Below are 21817 nucleotides of genomic sequence, written 5' to 3'. Positions count from 1 at the left end.
TGATTTTTTTCAAGATAGTTGCTACAACAACACAATAGTGGAAGGAGACAAAGTTAAAGTTTTTTTTTTGTTTGCGGGAGACAGGTGCTGTTTTTCAGGCAGAAATGTGACAAAGAGTCGCTTGGATAAGATGACAGATGCTTCTCTGCGTGTAACTGCGGTATTTTTTATGCAAGTTGCCAAAGACACGACCAGTTACAAATACAACATTACTGTTGTTTGGTCCTGCAACGTTGCTTTGTGGATAATTTTTCTCTTTTATTTGATGAGCGGAGGATCTGTTTCGTAATCAGACTGTGAACACCATGAGATGGACACGCTCCCGCTCTGTGCCTCCAGTTTATCCATTCAAACAGATGCCAGCTCACCTCTCCTGGGGCTTTGACACTACCTCCAGAGTGCGCATCAGAGCTCCAGTAAAACTTTCCTCCTCTCCGCATCTGAAACTTTCACACAGAGGACAATACGGGCAAAGGGCAGTGTAAATGGGGCTAGTGATTAGCCAGCAGTTCGCGATAGCATTTATACTAATAACAAGTCCATCTCTGAAACTTTGTTGTCAGCTCAATTTTGCTCACTGCAAAATACAGGATTCTCTCTTTTTTACACTACAGTGGTGTATGGAAATCCACTTCTGTCATATGAATTCTCATAACTTTTATCTCATAATTGTAACTTTTTAATCATGATGTGGGATTTATTCAAAATCAAGTATTCATCAATTTATTTTTACTGGCAGAAAAGGGCTTTCTAACTAGAAGACAATGCAGGGCTGATAGAAATGTAACATCTTATCATTACTGTTATTATGATAAACCTGAATTATTTATTATTCATATAAATCAAACAAAATTCAACACGATAGCTCTGTTTTGACATTTAGAGTCAAAGGTGTACTTGGATCTGATTATTAAACCCTGTGAAACCCCATGTAAATGATATACGTGTGCGAATGGTCAGTATGATCACTTGTTAACATGCATCAGTCTTGTCAGTGCTCGGTAAACATCTGCTCAGCGGACATTTATTATTCATGAAAAACAGAAATGCTATGTGATACCATGTGTGGTATTAAATTATTCACTCTTATCATCTGTATCATTTACACATGAAATGAGGATTATTTCATGAAGGTTCATTAAACATGACATGATTACCCACCAGTGTCAAACTGATCACTGAATACGGAATCAGGCTCTTTGAGGTGGTGTGATTACTGCAATAGATAGTCTAGCACACTGGGAGCTCTCTCTCTCATGGAGTCATCATGCCTCAGGCTTCTGTGTTTTGATTTTCAAAAGTATCTGCAGTTTTTTGTTTTTGTTTCAATTATCAGTACTGATTGTAAATGAATTAACATTTCCTTTCCCACAGACTTTGTAAATTTTGTGATATGGTCCTCTCTTTACAAATCACAAGAATAATTATTCTGTAGTAATTAGTTGTCAGAGGTATTTATCAATCACAAGGACATTTTAATATAACTAACTGGTGAGGACCTGGCTGGCTTCAAAACTATGTGTGGGAGTGTCCTTACAGAGTCATTATGGATGCTTGAGCGATCTGAACATCAAAAATGCTGAGGCAGAAACTTGTCCATCCTAAGGACAAAACACTCAGGCATAAACAGAGTAATGCTAATGCTAATTTTTGCTGTTCACTATGGGGTGGCGAACACAACAATTCAGTCACACTTTTCTAGCTGATATATTTTGAATATTTAGCTCACTTTTCTCACATTTAGCTCACTATCCTCACATTTAGCTCATTTTCTCCACATTTAAGGTACAAATTAAATGGCCAATCTAAATGGCAAACTTAAATCTAAATGCTAAATCTAAATGTTAAATCTTAGTATAAATGCTAAATCTAAATGTTAAATCTAAATGTTAAATCTAAATATAAATGCTAAATCTAAATGTTAAATCCAAATGTTAAATCTGATCTAAATGTTAAATGTTAAATCTAAATGTTAAATCTTAGTATAAATGCTAAATCTAAATGTTAAATCTAAATGTTAAATATAAATGTTAAATATAAATATAAATGCTAAATCTAAATCTAAATGTTAAATCCGAATGTTAAATCTAATCTAAATGTTAAATCCAAATGTTAAATCTAATCTAAATGTTAAATGTTAAATCTAAATGTTAAATCTAAATCTAAATGCTAAATCCAAATGCTAAATCTAAATGTAAATGTTAAATCTAAATGTAAATGCTAAATCTAAATCTAAATCTAAATCTAAATCCTAAATCTAAATATTAAATGTAATTCAAATGTATCAAATGTAATTGTTTAATCTAAATGTAAATATAAATGTTTAGAAAATATTCAAATAGCCCATGCCTGTCAGCATGCACAGACCCATCCATACCCCTGACCGACTGTGCTGTGGATGCGGAGGCAAAAAGAAGAAGGACCGAACATGGCTGGCTCACTCCAATTAGGAGATATTGAGCAAGTGGCTATGGAAGTTGTGCATGCTGCACTCCAAGGTGCACTTCCACCGGTACTCTCCACACTGTTAACGGTAAGTTACTTAGCTAAAAGTTGAACTTTTTACTGTATTCTGGGGGAAGCTATTGTTAGCTAACCGACCTAGCAAGCTAACGTTTGCCATTAGGGATATATTAGGGAGACAAACTCCTCAGTCCTCAGGACTCTGCTGTCCACTTACATCTGGAAAAGTAATTTCCTTGAGGACAACAATGTGTACATCTTGGCCAGAGAAGACAGATGTTTTGAAGAGGAATAAAATAATTTGTCTATGTCAAATTGGAACATCTGTCTTTGAACAGAGGAGGTGCTCTACGACATCACTTTTCACCCACCTACAATGCTGTACTGAGTTCTCTCCCCAGACAGCTTGACAACCATTCACACCTGGGCTCACCTAGCCCTAGAAACCAGTCATAGAGGTCATGGTAAATCTAAGTGCTGCATTGTAGGCATCTGGAGTTGTTTCAGATTCTCAAAGACATTTCACCTCTCATCCAAGAGGCCTCATCAGTTCTAACTGGAGGGGACTGTGCGGGAGTCTCCTCACAGTGTCCTTAATGACACATGTGAGTTTTCAACATAATATGAAATCCATGTCTATGACTTTCGCTTGTATAGTGTCGGAGTCACAATTTGAAGTTAATTTGCCCTGATTGTTTTATCTACTCTCAGCCTTTCTCTTCACAAGCAGCTACTCTGACAGATTCAGCACAAGCAGCTCCCCATGGGTGAAGGACTGTTGACCTAGAGACTGGCTGCTACAGTGTGTGTGATTGTAATTGTTTGTGAATAAACACCGAGTTAAGTTTAAATTGAAGACCCTTAGGAACAGTATCGATCCTGCTGGTGCTGACCATGACTCATTCGATCAATACCACTCTCACACAAAGAAACGTAGGGTTTTTGTTAATAATCTTAAGACGAAAGTTTCTTTTTAGCATGTTAGCAGCCTCATCTTCATACCTATTTTTCCTCCAAAAAGCTGCCCTGTCCAATCAGCTGCTAGCCACAGTAACACAAAAGCAGCACAGTGCACTTTGGTTCTGGAAGTTGAGTACCTCATTCAACAACGGTGCAGCATTTACTGATAGTGACAGTGATACAGTAGGAACATTATTCAGTCACTTGTTCCGATTCTCTCTGCAAGTCTCTCTCTGACTTTAGTGACACTTAAACTACATTCATAAGAATATGTTTCTATATGATGCTCTGAAGTTAAAGGTACTGTGGAGATTTTGACCACTGGATGCCCAATAGAGTAATGTTTGTTAACATGGAAGTAAAACACCCACATCTCAAATTATTTTTAAAAAATCAGCTTGGCAAATGTTTCCTAATTGAATAAATGCACTCATCAGATTAAACAAAAGCATTGTGCTTAAATAAGAGAAGCATGTCATGAGCTTTTAGCAACATGTATTCATTGTTGTTTTGAATCTGACTCCGTTGAGCAGTGTTCTGTCTGAGGTGCAGTAGGTGTCAGAGCTTTCAGTATGTCCCTTCTTATGACGACAAAAAACAAGCAAACCAAGATTAGGCTCAGATGAAGATAATCAGTGTATTTTTCTTTCTGCTGTGAGACACCTCCCTCCCTTGGTCCCTTGAAAGAGGGGAGAATAAATGACAGCAAAAAGGGCAACGTTTGGATTATGGAGGGTGCTGAGATAGAGAGACAAGGAAGATGCAAAGCTTGCTGACACTTAAATGATGCTGTCTCTCATCATTAAGAATTCCAAGTAAAAAAAAAACAAACAAAAAAAAAAAACAATGCCTTACATCAACAATCTCACATTTTGAGAACAGAGCTTGGTTCCCAAAAGCCATTCTAAAATTAATAATACAGTGCAAAATATGACTTTAGTATAAGTAAGAGCAATACATGCACTTAATTATCAAAAGTAGAGGTAAAAGTAAATCATAGGCTACATATATTTACACCGATGTAAACTGTATACTATATGAGTTTAGCCCGCCAATTAAATACATTATTTTCAACCTGTGGTACAGAAATGAACAAATTCCAAGTACCTAAATATTGTACTTTCAGACATGTTACCTAGACAAACCTAATCATACGCACATACGCATTTTGGAGCAGTCTACAGTGAATGACCTCACCTGACTTAGTTCAAATCAATCATATCTCTCAGAATATCAATTGCTGAATACCCCTCATTATAAAGTACTGCACACACACACACACTCACAGGTGCTGTAAGGGGTTGTGTGCACTGGCATGTTAATTAAGCAGCTGGAAAATGCAGATAACACAAGCTTGGAACTTTTCATTTGGCCTTTTCTTGCCCATCAGATATGAATAGTATACATGTTCACAAACTGCAGACCCACTGGAGAAAAATAAACATGGGCATATTAATAAGAAAGCAACAATTAATTTGTCTGTAAAGTGACATCCAGAACATTTAAACAAATTGATATTAGTCTATTAATTGATGTTATATTGAATTGAAATTCCTCAGTGCTTTTGGTAATTGAAGCGATTTCATTTTATGTAGCTGAATCATATTCCACAGTTTTCCCCAAGGGGCTTTTACAGTCTGGACAGCATACTACAACCTCTGTCCCTTGAGGACAGAGTAGGGATCCTGCTCCTAGCATGTACACACATGCCAAAATAAAATTGCAAAATAAACTTATTTTGATGACAAAAAAAATGCAGATTGTAAAATATAGTCCTATAGTGCAGAGTCAACAGGTACAGCATTCACAAAGATAGAGGCGACTGACTAACACAGTGGGAAGAAGAGAGACATGATTGCATGCAAACGAGAGAGGGAGAGGGAGAAGAGGTGAGGCTGAGTCTCCCGGGGGCTATGGTCTAGATACAAACATTTGGATGTGGCACTTACAGCCAGTAGAGAATATACGGGCCACTGAACCAATGGTAGTGCGCCTTCACCTGACATTAATTAAGGCAGAGTTGGTGCTTTGGGCAAACCCAAATGTCAGCCTCTTATCTCCAGGAGGAGCATCAGCCTTTTGCCACCTGTGGATGCTGCTCTCAGCCACAATATAGCCACACTTCTGCTACCTCATACTTCGTATCCACTACATTTATGTGATAACCTTTGTTATTAGCTACTTTGCAGATTATCACATTTTTAAATCAGCCTATTTTATCAGAAATCTGATGGAAAAAACATTGATATAAATTATTAGAAAGTTCTGAATATCGGCCCTGATTACCAGCCAGGTCTAGCTCTATCTTGTGCTATGAAGGGAGTACCAACTTTACATTTTTGCCCCTGAGCAAATACAATAGTATATCAATCACCATTGGAGTCACTCTGTATCTGCTCTCAGTGTTATGAGTGATGGTTTGACTGTCAGTAAGTGAGTTTACAGCTGCTAGCCAAAGCTCACGTCCCTTCATCACTCATGCAGACTCAAGGTAAGACACTGTTCCCCAGTAACTATGGTACCCTCGTATGAGAACGACAGTATAGTGATCTGTTGATCTTATTCTTACTGCTCTGTTGTATCTCTTGCCAGGCTATCTCTCTGGGGAGGAAAAATATCAGTGTTTTTTTCATGGACACCCATTAATCTGATCAGCCTGTACCATGTTCCTGATGTAAAGGAATTGCACTGATTAAGCAAACTTGGTGAATACAGTCATTCGCTTTCCAAAATCAAGTGAAGGTAGGTGAGCACTACGTAAGGTTTCACCTGCTCACTCGTAAGTCTTGTCTATTTGTATGAGACCGCTCCAATTAAGAATCCTTTCATTCCTAGTGGGCACAACATACGTATAGCAGCCCACCTGTTTCTTCTAATGTGCTTCTTTATGGACCATTGCAACCTAAAAGCCAATCAATTAGCCCCGAATTACAGGGTGCGTACGGTACAGCGGGTGCCAATCGGGCATTTAATTATATGCCTGCCACATCCGACAAATGTATATATATACATAACAGGCAATGTCACAAAAAGGGATGTGTGAATATAGATTATGTGTCTACATAACCTCCAACAATGTCTCTGGTTGCCACAGGGTATCAGTGAATCACTGTTTATATCTACCTTTAAATCCTTACTGGTACTCAGTAGGTCCATTACTGATTAGGGCAGAATAATTTGATCACCCGCCCCCCCTCTATCAAATGACAGTCACTCGTGGACTGTGGTGGCCAGCTCATGCACAGCATCATCACTCCTGGATCGCTGTTGTTGGAGGATGGTGGAAGGACGGACAGATGGCAATGGTCTAGAGGTGTGCAGGACAGCTGGTGCTTTTTTCTTACATGTTCACACTGAAAACAAAGCAGATTTTCATCCTGCATTACTCTTTATTCACTTTACTTGCAAATATTTGTTTGCCCTAATCAGCCAGAAAACGTTCCTGTGCATTAGCCAGTAAGTAATGGCATGTGGATTGTGTGTGTTTGTCAGTGTTTCTGAATTCTAGTCAACCTCTCATTCAACTCAGCACTCACCAGAATTTCCTGTTCGCTCTCCTCTTTTCACCATCTCCTCTGTAGGTCCTCTGAGATGGACCTCTGGCTCTTGTCAGCAATCAAGTGCAGATAGTCAAGGCAGTACATTAACATTCAGCAAAGGAGCTCACCTAAATCCCCAAATTTAAAAAGGTAATCACTGAGTTTTCCTCTTGCCTGTAAATGGCTCCACATCAAATAAAGAAGCAACCTTGTCATTTGTGCCACATAGTTTGAATAGAGGTGAATTTGTGTGCATTGATTTTGATTGGAGTTTTGGATGCTGGCTGTGTGCTGAAAGACATGCCTGCAAGAAGTCAATGCAAAGTACTTAAGTATGCATAGGAAGCGTGTTGCAGGGATTTTTTATTCTTGTAAGGTGTGGACACAATGCTCCAGAGCTAACCCCAGAGAAGAGGCCAGGCCATGGAGACATCTGCAAGTCTATCTCCTGAATTACTAAACTGGACATCAATTTGACAAGGTTGTCTGCCTATCTTGGCATGCAGAATCGCTCAGGACACAGGGAAAGAGTTTCATATAACAGTACAGTAATGCAGCTATTCCTAAAGAGGAACTTGTCAGTCAGGAGACAGGTAAGCTGGCCCTGTCTAGAGTAGATGAACAGACAAGAGCAGTAATTACCAACGGAGTGCGGCACTTTGGGAATCACTGCTGTAGCGCTTCCCAGCAGAGAACCAACACATTCAACTGTAACGCTGTGGTTGCCATCTCCACTGCCCTCCACTCAGTCTTCACACTTCATTTCAGAATTTAGTCGTTTTTCTCCACTTCTTCACCTGTGCCATTTGCGGCTATATTAGTGAGAGTGTTGTCAAATTAATCATAACAATGGTTTGTATATCCGCATTCCCAATTCTTCTGGTTTCCCTTCTTTGAATGGCAGTTACAGAAAACGTCTGCTTGGTGGTGTGGAGAATTATTGGCGACACAACAGTTAGCTTGCATCGCATCGCCAGGAAGCAAAAATTCCTTTATGGAGGAGTGAAAGAAAGCATCCTGACTGCAAATAGTAAGAACTGGCATGGGGTATGCACTGCCAAGGACAGGAGGGCTCTGCAGCAGGTGACTACAACCACACAGAACCAAAGGATGCTAAGAGACACCACGTAGCCAGCCACAGCCAATCTATGATACAGAGGTATCCGCTGCTGTATCATCAGAGTAGCTTCTTTTGTCCTGCTTTGAGACTTCTGAGCTCATCCTTCACACCTCACCATAAGAAGCAGTTTTTCTTGCGTAGCATAAAGTGACTCCAACTAATATTTAATTGGGTGACCATGTCTTGTAGAATGACAAAGAAATTAACTGTGAACCGTGTAGGATTCCATGTGGATTATGTGAAAATGAATACTGAAGCATGAGGCTACAGTACACTCAGCTTCGTCCTCAGCAGGTGAGGGAGTGTTGACTTACTGTGATGGCACACAGCCCAGATCATTATGCAATTAACATACATTATAGTAATATAATTATAAGGTTTGAATGTCCGTCTGTTCATGTGTGAGACAGGTGAGGCTGGATGAGGGAGAGAGAGAGGGAGAGAGAGAGAGTGCGCGTGTGTGTTTTTATGTGTGTGTACTGTATGTATGTGATGCGATTGTGAGAGAGGCTTGAGGAGGGAGCAACAGAGCAGGAGGAGAGTAAACGGAGAGAGAGCAGCACATTGTTCACACTCCAACCAAGACACTAATCTGTGTTTACACCAGGGAAAAACAACAAGGGAGCGCATTAGAGGTAAGACGAATTATACTCTTTGGATAGCTAATTATCACTAGTGCAGGGATAAATCATTGTCATCCATATTAACAATCTGTTATCGAACATAATTTCATCATTGGGTACCTCAAAAATACAGGGTTGTGGTCACACAATACCATTTGTACTTCAACTTTCTTTTGAAGTCTCTTTTAATTCAAAGCATTTAAATAATCAAAGATATCACATTTTGAGTTTTAAAAAAACACTTTTAAAATAATACAATTAAGTGAACAGGGACTCACCATCTACTGAATCTACTGAATGTGATTACCAAGTATAGAAACGTTCTTTTATAATATTTGTGTTCATAAATCATTTGGTAAATTGATGGTTCATGTCATGGACCGTGCGCATTTAAAACATATATGTTGCTGTTTTATTTATGCATTAAATCAACAACATGGGATTTGGTTAAGGCGGTAATTGAATTTGTGTCCAGTGCATCACCTTCATTTACGAAGCGTTGCCTTTCTGTAAAAGCCAGAGCCAAGTTGAGCATAACAGGATTGCAGGGAACAAAGTCAGTGAGCTAAAACCACTAAAATGTAATGAGATCTTGACAAGGAAGAGAAACAAAATCTCAAAATCATTCTGCCTCTCTATGTGCTAACCTTTTCTTAGTCCTGGTGACTCATTCAACTAAAAATCGTACAATGTAAGAAAGATATTCTGAGGTTAGGGGGTCCTCTGTTGTTAGCTCTCGTGCCTCGTACTATCTAACTTTGAAATAAAACCAAATATGAATAAATAAGTAGACCTGTATAAATGAAAATGAAATGACGGTGACCAGAAAACCACATTGTCTTGAATTAACTGGGGGGGGGGCATAAATATCAAGTGAAATCCTGACAGATGCAGCTTGCACATATAGAGACAAAGAAGGTTTAAAGGACTTGTGGGTGGAGACGAACGCCTGGAAAATTCTACATTAAAGGCATTATTGCACTGGAACACGTTTGTAAGTGATGACATTTATGTATAGAGCACTTTTCTTAAGAGGTGAACAAGTGCAAAAGAAAAGAAAACAAACAGACGAGACAAATCAAATGTGAATAACTATAACACTAGAATAACAATAACTTTAATAAAACAGTTTAAATAAATATATATCCATTAAACAATTCCAAAAGCTTTCACAATGATATGAGTTTTAAATGATTTAAATAAAGCTAGCGATCAGGTGTGTCTTAGTTCATTATAGACAGAGAGCTCCGTTAAGTCACATTTTCTACCTGCGTAGTCAGCAGGATCATGATGACCCCCAAAAGCTGGAACACAATTTTATTTGGGTCTGTGCCCTTTTCTCAGGGTAGACAAACATGCTTTGGTGTTGTGATGTGGACTGTTCATGAAATCATTCTTAAAATCTCTTGGGAGGAGGCTGAGAGATGTTTGCTAGATATGAATTTCTATGTCCCAGTGATAGTTGTGAAGTCTCCCGGGTGAAAAGCCATTTTGAAGACTGCAGTGGTTGAGGTGTTTGTAGGCTGGTCATATAAAGGTTGAACGACTGTATCGACTGCAAGTAATAGGCAACAACTGCAGCATAGCTTTTGTGAGTGTGAAAAAAACCCTGTTTAGGAAATGAATTTGTGTAGAGAGGTGAAGTCGCAGCCCTTCCTGTGGACCACCTTATTTCAGAAAAATGTGCATAGCATTGAACGGCAGTTTGAAATGTACCATGAATCACACATATTATGTTTGTCAATTCAAAAGGTATTTTTTTCGACTTGAGAGAGTCACAGTTCGGATGAACACCCTTCATGCTCCATCAGTGATTAAAATTCATAACCAAAAGATTCAAGGGCCGGCCTGTACATAAGTTAGCTCACAAAACTGACTGACCATCAATTCACATGACAACACTTTCAAAATGGCAGGATTTAGTATGATTTTCACCTTTCAGGTGATGTTGGTGTTGGTGACGTATATTGAGCATGACGATGTAGTTCACTCTGTCATGTCTCCTGTTTGTGTTGTCCTTGTTTCTGGTTTTTGGGTTTTGGGTTTTGATTCAAGTCCTTTTTTCTATGTCTTGTTGTGTTCTGTGTTTTGTTTTTCCATGTCTTGTGTCTCATGTTTTGATTTTTCCATGCCTTCATGTGTCCTTTAAGTTCTCCTGTGTTCTCCCCTCTGGCTCCCTCTGTCTGTCGTCTTGTTCCCTCCTGGTCTGTTCCTCTGTGCTCCTCCCCCTCATTATCACACCTGGCTTCCTTCCTCCTCTCTCTCCTCACCTGTTCCTCGTCATGTCATTAGTGTCTGTGTATTTAGTCTCTGTGTTCCCCTCACTCCTTGTCCAGTCATTGTTTTCTGTTTTCTCTTGTCCAGGCTCTTGTCCAGGCTCTTGATGAATGGTATGTGTTCTTTGGATTTTGATTTCTGGTTTCTGTTGTTTGAGTTGAACTTTGATTTCTGATTTGCTACTTTGTCTTGCTGGTTTTGCTTTGCTACTTTGTCTCGTTCTTGGTTGCTACTTTGTTTTTCATCCCTGTTTGTCTGCTTTTGGTTTTTGTAAACAGCTTTTAAATAAAGCTCGCCTTTTGTTTACCTGATCCTGCCTCCGTTAACTGCGTTTGGGTCCACTTCCCCTTCCATAGTCTTCCCTTTTTAACCCAACCCTGACACACTGAGTGGTTCAACACAAATCTAACGATTAAGCAGAACACAAGGTTCCCTCATTTTTATCGATCTTGCTGAGAAATCAATGAAGTATATTCTACCACCTAACCTGTAAGGTTTTCGTCTGTGTCCGGAGCAGAATAAATTTGACATTCAGAAATCCTTTCTCAGACAGCCACTTTCCTTTATGCATTTCAGGTCAGTGCAAGTCATGACTTTGTTTCATTCATTGCAGATGAAATGAAGTGAAAACACCAATTAACTTTAGAAGCATCGTAATAAGTGCTTTTATAGATGAATGTTTGAAAACTAAGGGCATATCTTATCATTTATAACTTATAACTATAAAAATCTCTGCTCTGTCTAGTTTTCTGGAGAGTTCTCACCAAGCCTATAAGAGATAGATATGTGATGACTTGCAGAAAGCTCAAGAGAAATAATATGATGTGTCATCCATAAATGCATCATCTCCACTGTAGATCCCGTGTCCTGCAGGTCTGAAATATTCATTATAGTCCTAGATCTATATTTATAAAGCATACTATGTTATTCTTTATAATATACACTGTACGGAATGCTAATACACTCAGGCATCCTACATCCCAAGCTCTGGGCTTTCTATCTGTAGATTATGCTAATTTAATAAAACACTTGGGGATTTTTATTCAGCCTCCAGTCAGTGTGACGGACAAGTAACAACAGTCTAATGGATATCGGAGCCTATGGAGAAGTCATGGCCGCACACAAGTCACAGGGGAAGAGCCTATGGGATGCAATTGATTGTAATAATGTGGATGTGCTGCTATAGTTCTCTGACAACATGCCTGTCCACCTATTATGTTTAAAGCTTATTGTTTGACTAGATAGAAGGCTTTAGTCAACAGACACAAAATGCATTCTTATGAGCCACATAATAGCCTCTAGTAATTCTCTGCCAGAGACAGAAAAGACCACTGACTGTTGTATCTAAATGTATGAAAAAATCAATGCTGTGATTCCTGCTTACTGTCAACAGTCATTCCTATGTAACTGGCAGGAAAGTGTTATCCTTCGCTCCATATTTCTCATTTAACGTAAAACTGTACCACAATATTCAAAGTGTAGATTCAGATGATGGAGTCAGGAGGCCAATGTTTTTTATTGTTTGTTTATGTGTTTGTTTTTGCCTATGTCCCTGCATATTTTGAAACAAATGTCTCAGCTTTTATGTCATTAAATTTCCTTTATCTTGTGAAAAAACAACATGCCAAAAATAGAAGCAAATAGAAGCAAACAATCATTAATGATGAATCATCAACGTGTCAGAGTTCAGAAGATTATACTGTATATGGAATGGATCACTGCTTTTTGATGTGCGCTGCTTTCTTCTCAAGGACAATGAGAACCTGCTGATTTGTTCCTGTAATGCACCAGCAGTGGCCTAAAGGTTTGAAAAAGGTCACTGGTTTGATTTCCAGACTGGCAGGATCTGAGAAGTGAAAGTGCAGTGCTGGCATGCCCTCATTATCACTGACTGAGGTGCCCTTAGAGGAATAGTTAAACATTTTGGGAAATGCTTATACACCTTTCTTTTTTTTTTCCCAGAGTTAGATGACCACATTTTTCATGTCTGCTCAGGTCTGTGCAGTGCATTTAGAGCTATAGCCACCAGGATGATACTTTAGCTTAGCATGAAGTAAATTTGAGGAAACAGCTGGCCTGGTTCTGCCTAAGCATAACAAAATCTACTTACCAGCACCTCTGAAACTCACTAAATAACATGTTACATGTCTTGTTCAATTCTTTGATGTGTCCCCCGAAAAGACATGGTCCATAGAGCCAAAGGTCGAACAGAGCGCTGTTACATGAGATGGTCTGATCCACTTTGAATTTCCAACGTACATCACCAGCTCCACCTGACCTGGACCAATCGTGCCCTTTCAACAAGTTTAAATTTCTTTAAAGCAGTTGGGCTGATCTCTGGAGAAACTCTTAACAGCTTGTTGCAAAGTTGTGCGGTTTGTGCAAATTCAATTCCTATTTCATTCTCACAGTTTTATCAGTAATCACCCGATACCTTGATCAATAACTGATATCCAATAAGAGGGTTCCGTGAGGGCTGCTCCAGTGTGTCCTCGCTCGCTCGAGATCGCTCCTTGCTCCTCAGAGCACAAATAAAAACTTTGGGACTAAGTGAGGAAACAGCAAATAAGAGCAATGACCAGTAATCACAAAGTTCATGCTAGATAAGTGATGTACTGAACTATGAAGAATAGTTTGTCTCCTTTGGTAGATAATACTATTAAACCCCCTCTCATGAACCACTTTAGTCTAGTGACTCATAAAGTAATGTTAGGAAAATGGATCTGAACAAACTGTGAACAACCACGCTGAGATTCATTATGTACTGGGTCACACAGGAAACACAGTGCCAACCAATTTGACTGCTGCTCTCCACCCACTGAGCTGCAAAGGTTCATGGGAATCAAATAATACCACAGAGGACCTTTAATGGAAGTCTCTGGGTATTAAGCACATTGCACTGTGCTCCTGCCAATGAAAACAATTATTTGGACAACCAACAACTGATTGGACAAAGAAATGCAGAAATAGGAAAATATCTGGTGAAATTTCATCTTTTTTACTGCCAGTAAATCCCATGCAGAGACTTCACAATGGGTGGATACAGGACTGATTTGTGATATAGCAGCTCATTCCTTTGTCCTCTGTGTTTGTCCAGAACTACTAAAATGACACCACTTGTTGACATGTGCTTACACATTGTGTATCCTAAAAAAGTCACCAATACTCAACACCACTCGCTCCACAAAAAATAATGGTGCCCAGATTTTAGGAACCTTTTCCATAATTTCTATTAAAGTGGCATGGCTTACCTTCAAATTTCACAAAAGACAAAACTATGGTTAACAATCAGACAAATGTTTACTACTGCTAACTCAAAAGTTGTATTACTTTAACTGTGCAGCAACTGTCAGTAGACTGTAAACAATGTGCAGTCGGGGTGATCTCATGCCAGGAGATCTCGCAATATTAAAATGTGACAATAATTTGTTGAACTCAAAAACAGCATAGAAGATGCCCCCCGCCACTTGTAAATTGTTTGTGTGGCAGCGTTCTGGGTACACAGTGGAAACAGTAAAAAGCAACAGAGCAAATGACAATACATGAACATTATGTAAGCACTGTAAGAAAACAGCAGCGTACATCGTGAGATGAGCAATATGCAAAGACACCTACAGAACCACCATAGCTCTGTAAAGTTGACTGCTGTACGGTGCTGAGCAGGTTGTGTTGATGGTGAGAAAAATACAAATTCAACATGAGCCACATTCCTCAAAGTTCAGCCTCAGCCTCAGCCGTCGGCCTCTCATTGCACATTTGTCCTGTTAACCGTATTTTGAGCACTGGCTGGCATCATCTCTCTGATGTTTGCTTTGCAATTGGTTTAAAGAAAATCCTGCACATTTGTGTTTATTGTAGCACACAGGCAAAGCTTGTGAAGGTTTTGAGCCATACTACAGGGACGGGAAATAGATGCCAGTTCAAGCTTATTCAATCACTCAGTCTCCTGCTCACTGTCAGAAGTGAATTCAAAACTCATTGGTAGTAACAGCAGTTAATCAAATTCAGAGTTTTGGGAATTGGTCAGGAAACGTGATGAAGAGAGATGAATGTCAAGCTGTGAAACGACTCCTTCCTCATTTGTGCAAAACTGAACTCTGATTCCTGTTTAACTTTAATTAGCGGTCTGTTTTGTATAATGTCGTTACCCACTGGCCGTTGCTCGAAAATGTCATTTGTGCTGATGAATGTATGATCTTTTTTTTCTCAGATTCCACGCCTGACTACTTCAGCAACATGTCCGCTTCGTACAACTGCTCTTTGGACCTAATTGCCGAGAGAGGTGGGTGGCTCTGTCCTCAAAGGGAAAAATGTGCCAATCTCACATCCAGCATGAATGGCAGTCATGTGGATCTGGATCCTGCATGTCTAACAGACGAAGAGTACTTAGATTATTGCCTTGGTCCTCGTCGATCGCCTGTGTTCCTTCCCGTGTGCCTTGTCTACCTAGTCATCTTCTTGGTGGGCGTGTTGGGGAATGTGCTGACGTGCACCGTCATTGCACGCAACAAAGTGATGTGGACGCCAACAAACTACTATCTGTTCAGTCTGGCGGTGTCAGACCTGCTGGTGCTCCTGCTCGGCATGCCCCTAGAGCTGTATGAGCTGTGGCAGAACTACCCCTTCCTCCTGGGGAAGGGCGGCTGCTATTTCAAAACATTCCTATTCGAGACTGTGTGCTTGGCTTCCATCCTGAATGTGACAGCGCTGAGCGTGGAGCGTTACATTGCTGTGGTTCACCCCCTGAGGGCAAAGTATGTTGTAACGCGCACCCACGCCAAGCGGCTCATTCTGGCGGTGTGGGGTGTGTCGGTGTTGTTTGCCCTGCCTAACACAAGTCTCCATGGAATTGACATGCTGTACAGGAATTTCACCAGTCCTGCTGGAAATATAAGCGTGGTGATCCCTGACTCAGCAATCTGCACGCTATTAAAACCGCAGTGGATGTACAACCTGACCATCCAGGTGACCACCTTGCTATTTTTCATTCTGCCCATGCTTACCATCAGCACCCTCTACATGCTAATCGGGCTGCAGCTGAAGCGAGAGAAAATGCGTCAGGCACTGGAGGCGAAGTCGGGCTTTGGACAGGACAGCTTCTGTAACATCCGAACTCAGCAGCAGAAGGCGCGTCGCCGGCAGGTCACTAAGATGTTGTGTGAGTATCAAAACTTCCTTCTCTTTGCTGAGTCTTTTAACCACAGCTGTGTGCCAAACTCTTCTGTAAACAAACCAGCTCATGGGACAACTACAACCCCAAATCCCCAAAAAGTTGGGACACTGTTAAACATAAGATGGAAGACTGGGAAAGTGGTGAAATATTAAAAAAAAAAAAAAAGCAAAACAAAAAAAAAACATCTGTTTGGAACATTCTACAAGTAAATACAGTGAAGGGATCCTTCGACAGGCTCAGGGGCTGTTAGCACCACAACGTTTTTTTGCAAAAAACTGTGAACTTTTGTTAGGTTTTTGCCATTTGTCACATGACAATGCCGTTTTGAGTGCCAGAAAATACTAACTTTGGACGCTAGACTCCAGGAGGACAACAAGAAAAAAGGCAAAACTAAAATCATCTCACAGATCAGTGTTTCTGGGGGCTTTCTTTTTATAGACAACAAAGGGGAGACAGCCCCAATACCCTAACCCTATAACTAGTGAAACTGGGTGTGGTCATCGGCTCGTGTTTATTTTCTGCAGGAAATAACTTGCTTGGGTCACCACAGGGTGGCCAGCAATGAGAAATGATTACAGATTGTTACTTGGTTTTTACTCCAGAAGTAGCACTTCAGTCAGATGCTGCTGCTGCACATAGTAATTAACAATGTTAGAAGTGAAAATGTTATGCATGAACACCGTCTGAAATGTTGATGGAAGTGGAATTAATGAGGCATTTCTTTTCCCCCAAACATATCTTACTTACAGTTGCTTACAAACATTAATATTAATGAGATGACACTGAAAACTGACACCAACCATGCCCGTAATATTAACCAGGTTATTCCACAGACACATTGACATCTAACGGGCTTCGAAACAGACCGTCATATAAGCCTACTGACGGAGGTGAAGGTGAAAGCATATGTAGAAGTCGAGAGTGGGAGAGTGAGAACGTATTCATCTTGTTCTTATCTTAATACGATGCTCTGACATTGATTTAGATGCTTGGCTTGCACGGACACATAATGTGTTGAGTTTTTGACCTGAATAAAACAAACAACCTTCCAAGACTTGATGTCAGCAAAGTCAGCTGTCAAAATTCAGGCGTCTACAAATCACACTTCTCCTCAGAGACATCACCAATGAGACGTCTGGGGCTGTGATTCTGATTTCAAGCGACATTTGGTCAAGACAGTAAAACATTTATGTTTTCTATCTTTATAAAGATCAGAGTTTTCAACAACAGCAGTGCTGATTTCAGTGATAGTTTGATAGAATTTTTTGCATGATGTCCCAAATTAGCTGCTGTGATTCTCTAGTCTTTAAAACCACACTGAGAGAAACGTGAGGGTTCTCTTAATAACGTTCCTTTTATTTCTCATTATGCAATAGAAGCTCTTTATTACATTACGCCAGCCCATAGGCTGGCCCTGATCACATGTATGTCACGGGGGCCACCGGCCCTCCCCTATTTAAAGAGCTGATGTGCATTCAAACAATCATTATTCAAAAACCTCTTAGCTCAACTGTTCAAAGACGCAAGCAACCACCTCGGTCCCTGAATGCTTTTTTCTGGGTCTCTGCTCAGTCTGTAGGGCAGCTCAAACATGGTAGCCAGCTAGAAGCAATTAAAGTTGTCTGCCTCAGGCTAGCGGTGGGAGTAGCAATACATATCTCTAGCCAAAGACATAAGAAAAGTCGCAATACTCCCCACAGGCTAGCTAGCAATACCTCAGACAGTTGAACATTAGCCCACAGACAAGCAATACTTTCCCAGAGCTCACATTAGCATAAGCTACATGGATAAACATCACTGTTTCCCCATAGAGAAAGAGAGAACAGTACAAGTATTTTTCCCCAACTCACTAACTAAGCAGTAGTAATTCTACTCTTCATACCCTTATACATCCACTGTGTGTGATTTTCCCTCAAGCTGGTGCCGTGAAGGCTAGCACGTCAGGTTGACCTTTGGAGAGGGAAGCCACTCTTGGGAACAGCGAGAACACGACAAGAGCAGCTAGAGCTCACTGCTAGCTTGCCAGAGGTGTTGATGAACAACTGCCTCTCGCGGACACTTACACTGCAGGGTAGTCTGTATACTTAACAGACCTCACTTTCCATGCCCTGAATGTGTCTTGGCACCTGATGGCCTATCAGGCAGAATTGGAGGAAGAGTTGATAGCGAAGCTGGTCACAAAGATGTGGTTAAGAGATCTGCATAGTCACAGACCACTCCCTTCACCTCCATTGATTTGCTGTCCAGGCCACAGGCAGAGCAATGGGCCTGGTGGTCCTACAAGAGAGAGCCAGGTGTTTAAACCTCACCAAGATACCTCACGAGATATAGAGGATCTCCTGGATACACCTGTTGTCCCACAGGGTCTTTTTGGCTCAGCTGTAGCGTAAAGAAGAGATATGAGGACAAGAAAAGGGAGGATGAAGCCCTAAAGCTCTGCCTGCCCAGGAGGGATAAGCAGGTGGTGGCATGACCCCCTCTACCCAGTCAGGGGATGAAGAGGAAGAAGAGGGCTGTTTCACATATGGTTGGTAAAAGAGGAGTGGGCAGACACCAGTGTTTTCCCTCAAACCTACTCCCTCCTCCACCGTTCAAGTTGTAACAGATGTTGCAACCAGGCGACATGCTGAGGGTGCAGTTGATGTTAAAAAGAAAAAAGGAAATTGTGGATAAACAATACAGTATCCCACATAAACCCAGTGGGCAGAGAGAGTATGACGGCCCCACAGATGAGGCCTTGCCAGGTGTCGCCTCAAGAGGGTCCTATTACACAACCGGTGAGTTGGCCAGTCAGCCCCCTCTAGCTGCGGATAATGGAGTGGAGCTCTTGTACAAAGTAAGAATGGGTGTTGAGAACGTAAGAGAAGGGCTACAGGCTTCACTTTGCTATCGTTCTGCCATAGATCAAGGGAATAACTTACTATCAGGCTGAGGGAGAGTATTTTACTAGAAGGGATCCACTCTCTAAGCCATAAGAGTAATCCTGCCTGGTCAGAAGATGGCATGTCGGCACTTTATACAGTGGGAGGCTGGTGGCCCCTATGACAAATACGTCATCAGGGCCAGCCTGTGGGCTGGCAATAACAGAATTAAACCAAAGTCTCTCATTGACACACAGCCTCCAAAGGGGCAAATCAATTTGAGACAAGAGAGAGCAAATAATCAATGTGCTGCCATTAAAATCCCCTCTACCCATCCCACATTGTCTCTTTCTCTCTCTTGCTTTTCTTCCAGTCGTTTTGGTGGTGGTTTTTGCCATCTGCTGGGCCCCATTTCACACTGACCGCCTCATGTGGAGTTTCATCAGCGACTGGACTGACAAGAACCGTGAAATCTTCGAGTATGTGCACATCGTCTCCGGAGTGTTTTTCTACCTCAGCTCAACAGTCAACCCGATCCTGTACAACCTCATGTCCACACGCTTTCGAGAAATGTTCAAGGAGGTCATGTGCCATCGGCCACATCACATCGCTCCAAGGAAGCACTCGCTCAGTGTCACCCGGGTGACGCTCCGCAGCACTCTAAGCGATGCGCCACTCAGCAATGGGGCTGCTGTTGTTGAAGCCGAGGCAGAAGATGCAGATGTGAGGATGAAAGATGAGACGAGTTTCACGTGCTGAAGGAAAAAAAATCTTGAAGGGTATGTCAAGGGGGACATAATACTGGTGAGATAACATGGTGTTTAGAAAGACTGTCCAGTTCAGAACCACCACATTCATCAGCTGTCATCAACATCCTCTTTCAACTGGTGCTTGAGCTACATAACTTAAAATAGTCTGACTGGAGGAATGCAGAAAAAAAGGCCTGCTCTTCTGCTGAGGCTCTCAAACTGCTGCTTTTGAAAACTTTATATGTAGCTCAGCAAATCACTTACTGAAGATGGACTCTTTTCAAGCACACCACTAACTCCAACCTTTGGGAATCATGCATAAATATAGATTTGAATGTCATCCTAAGCTCCCCAGTGTAAACAACATCCAAAGTTCAGTGTTCAAAAGCCATTTTAATGACAACACATGCTCTACTCTTTATTTTTCTGAAAAATATAATATAATACAATTCACAAATCTCTACATTTTCACATGATTTGATGAGCCAGGCAGACCAATGAATCCAAAAGCTGGCCTTCGCCAGACAGAGGTTTCACTTGGTTATGTACTATAAGGATACATGAAACACAATGGTATAACAATACACATTATAAAGGATGAGGATTATACAAAAAAGGGTATTACATGTAAATAATGATGACGGATGGATATAAGATCATTGAGTAGTCAATGTCTATTCCATTCACAAGAATGCTTCTGTAATCATCCATGATGTAATGGTTAGCCACATTGTATACAGTAAGAGATAAATTGTATTGTCAATTAAAAAGATTTCCATCACTTGCATTGTGTTTAAAGATGTATGCTGTAAAGAAAATTGCCATGTTCAGGTAACAAAAATGCTTGTCGGGTATGTTTTGTGCTTACAGTGTTGATACACGTGTTCAAGTAATGTCATCTCTATGTTGTAATGTTTTTTGGGGTTCAAAGTATTCTTTGTGCTGAGACGTTATCCATCACTATGGAAAAAAACATGACTTGACATGAATTTTGAATTAAATACATTTTCAAAAGTTTTTAGATGATTTCAAGTTGTTTTTTTTTCTTTTTTAGCCCTAGCTCTCATTTCCCAGTGTCCTCTTTCCCCTCAGAACAGTTTTAAGGAGTAGTGGTGAAAAACTCTCCCTGTGAAGAAGGACAAAATTGTTATCAGTTGTCGTCAATAGCATTTATGTAAAAAGACATGACTGGACACTCCCAATTTTCCATTCTTGAGCTGTGGTGATTTCTCTTGTGTTACTGTGGCAATCAGGGTATAACCACAAACCATTTGCAATATCTGATAGAGATAGAAAAGCATGGATGCTTCCAAATCGTCCACTTTCAATCACGTCATCAAATAAAGTGATGTTTTATGGTCTAATATTAGCAACGTATGCTCCTCCTCTGCCTGTCTGCACTGACATTGGAGTGGTGTCAAGTAACTTGCAGCACTGCTCAACTTTAGTTAAATTTCAAGTGTCATGTACAGAAATCAGCAGAACAATGTAGCATTAACTAGCTGGCAATCCACCACAGAGACATTAGCAAACTAGTAGTGATTGTTTTATGCTCATTATAAAGACTGGGACCATAACATATTATAACAATAGAGAGTTGTCATAACCCTTAATTTTATGTGTGCCTCTGAAAAACCCACATTTCTATCCATTGTCTAGCCTTCCAACACTTGTCTCAATTACGCACAGATTATTACATTGGTGGCAGAAGCTGCCATGTAATTTGATGATCCGCTCAACATGAGCAATACGGTGCTTCCTATCCAAAGCGCCTCATGATATTTCTATGGGAAGCCATTCACATACACTCACACACAGATGGATCAGCCACTGTGAGGAAATAGGGCTTCACTATCTTGCCCAAGGCCACTTCACACCATCAACCTTCTGATTAGCAGATGACCCGCTCTAACTTCCTGAACTACAGGAGCCTAAAGAAACTTCAAAAACTAAATGTTTACCCTTTCTCATTGTTTGGAACAATCCACAAAATGTTCAGGATGTAAGCCATGACAAAATGACCTGGTGACACCAATGCGCCATACCTGGGGT

The 21817-nt window shown here is 40.6% G+C and overlaps 1 protein-coding gene across 1 annotated transcript; it reads left to right on the top strand.

Annotated features, from left to right (window-relative positions):
• Positions 1–11021: 11021 nt before the first annotated feature.
• On the top strand, positions 11022–20814 carry nmur1a (neuromedin U receptor 1a). The gene is made up of 3 exons (XM_037114950.1): positions 11022–11095; positions 15193–16140; positions 19390–20814. The coding sequence occupies exons 1-3, from the start codon at positions 11089–11091 to the stop codon at positions 19773–19775; spliced, it is 1341 nt and encodes a 446-aa protein (XP_036970845.1). The 5' UTR covers positions 11022–11088; the 3' UTR covers positions 19776–20814.
• The last annotated feature ends 1003 nt before the right edge of the window (positions 20815–21817 follow it).

The sequence above is a fragment of the Acanthopagrus latus genome, chromosome 11, assembly GCF_904848185.1.
Source record: "Acanthopagrus latus isolate v.2019 chromosome 11, fAcaLat1.1, whole genome shotgun sequence".
Lineage (NCBI taxonomy): Eukaryota > Metazoa > Chordata > Actinopteri > Spariformes > Sparidae > Acanthopagrus > Acanthopagrus latus.
Note: the sequence above shows the minus strand (reverse complement) of the source record. Positions and strands in the feature narration are given on the sequence as shown.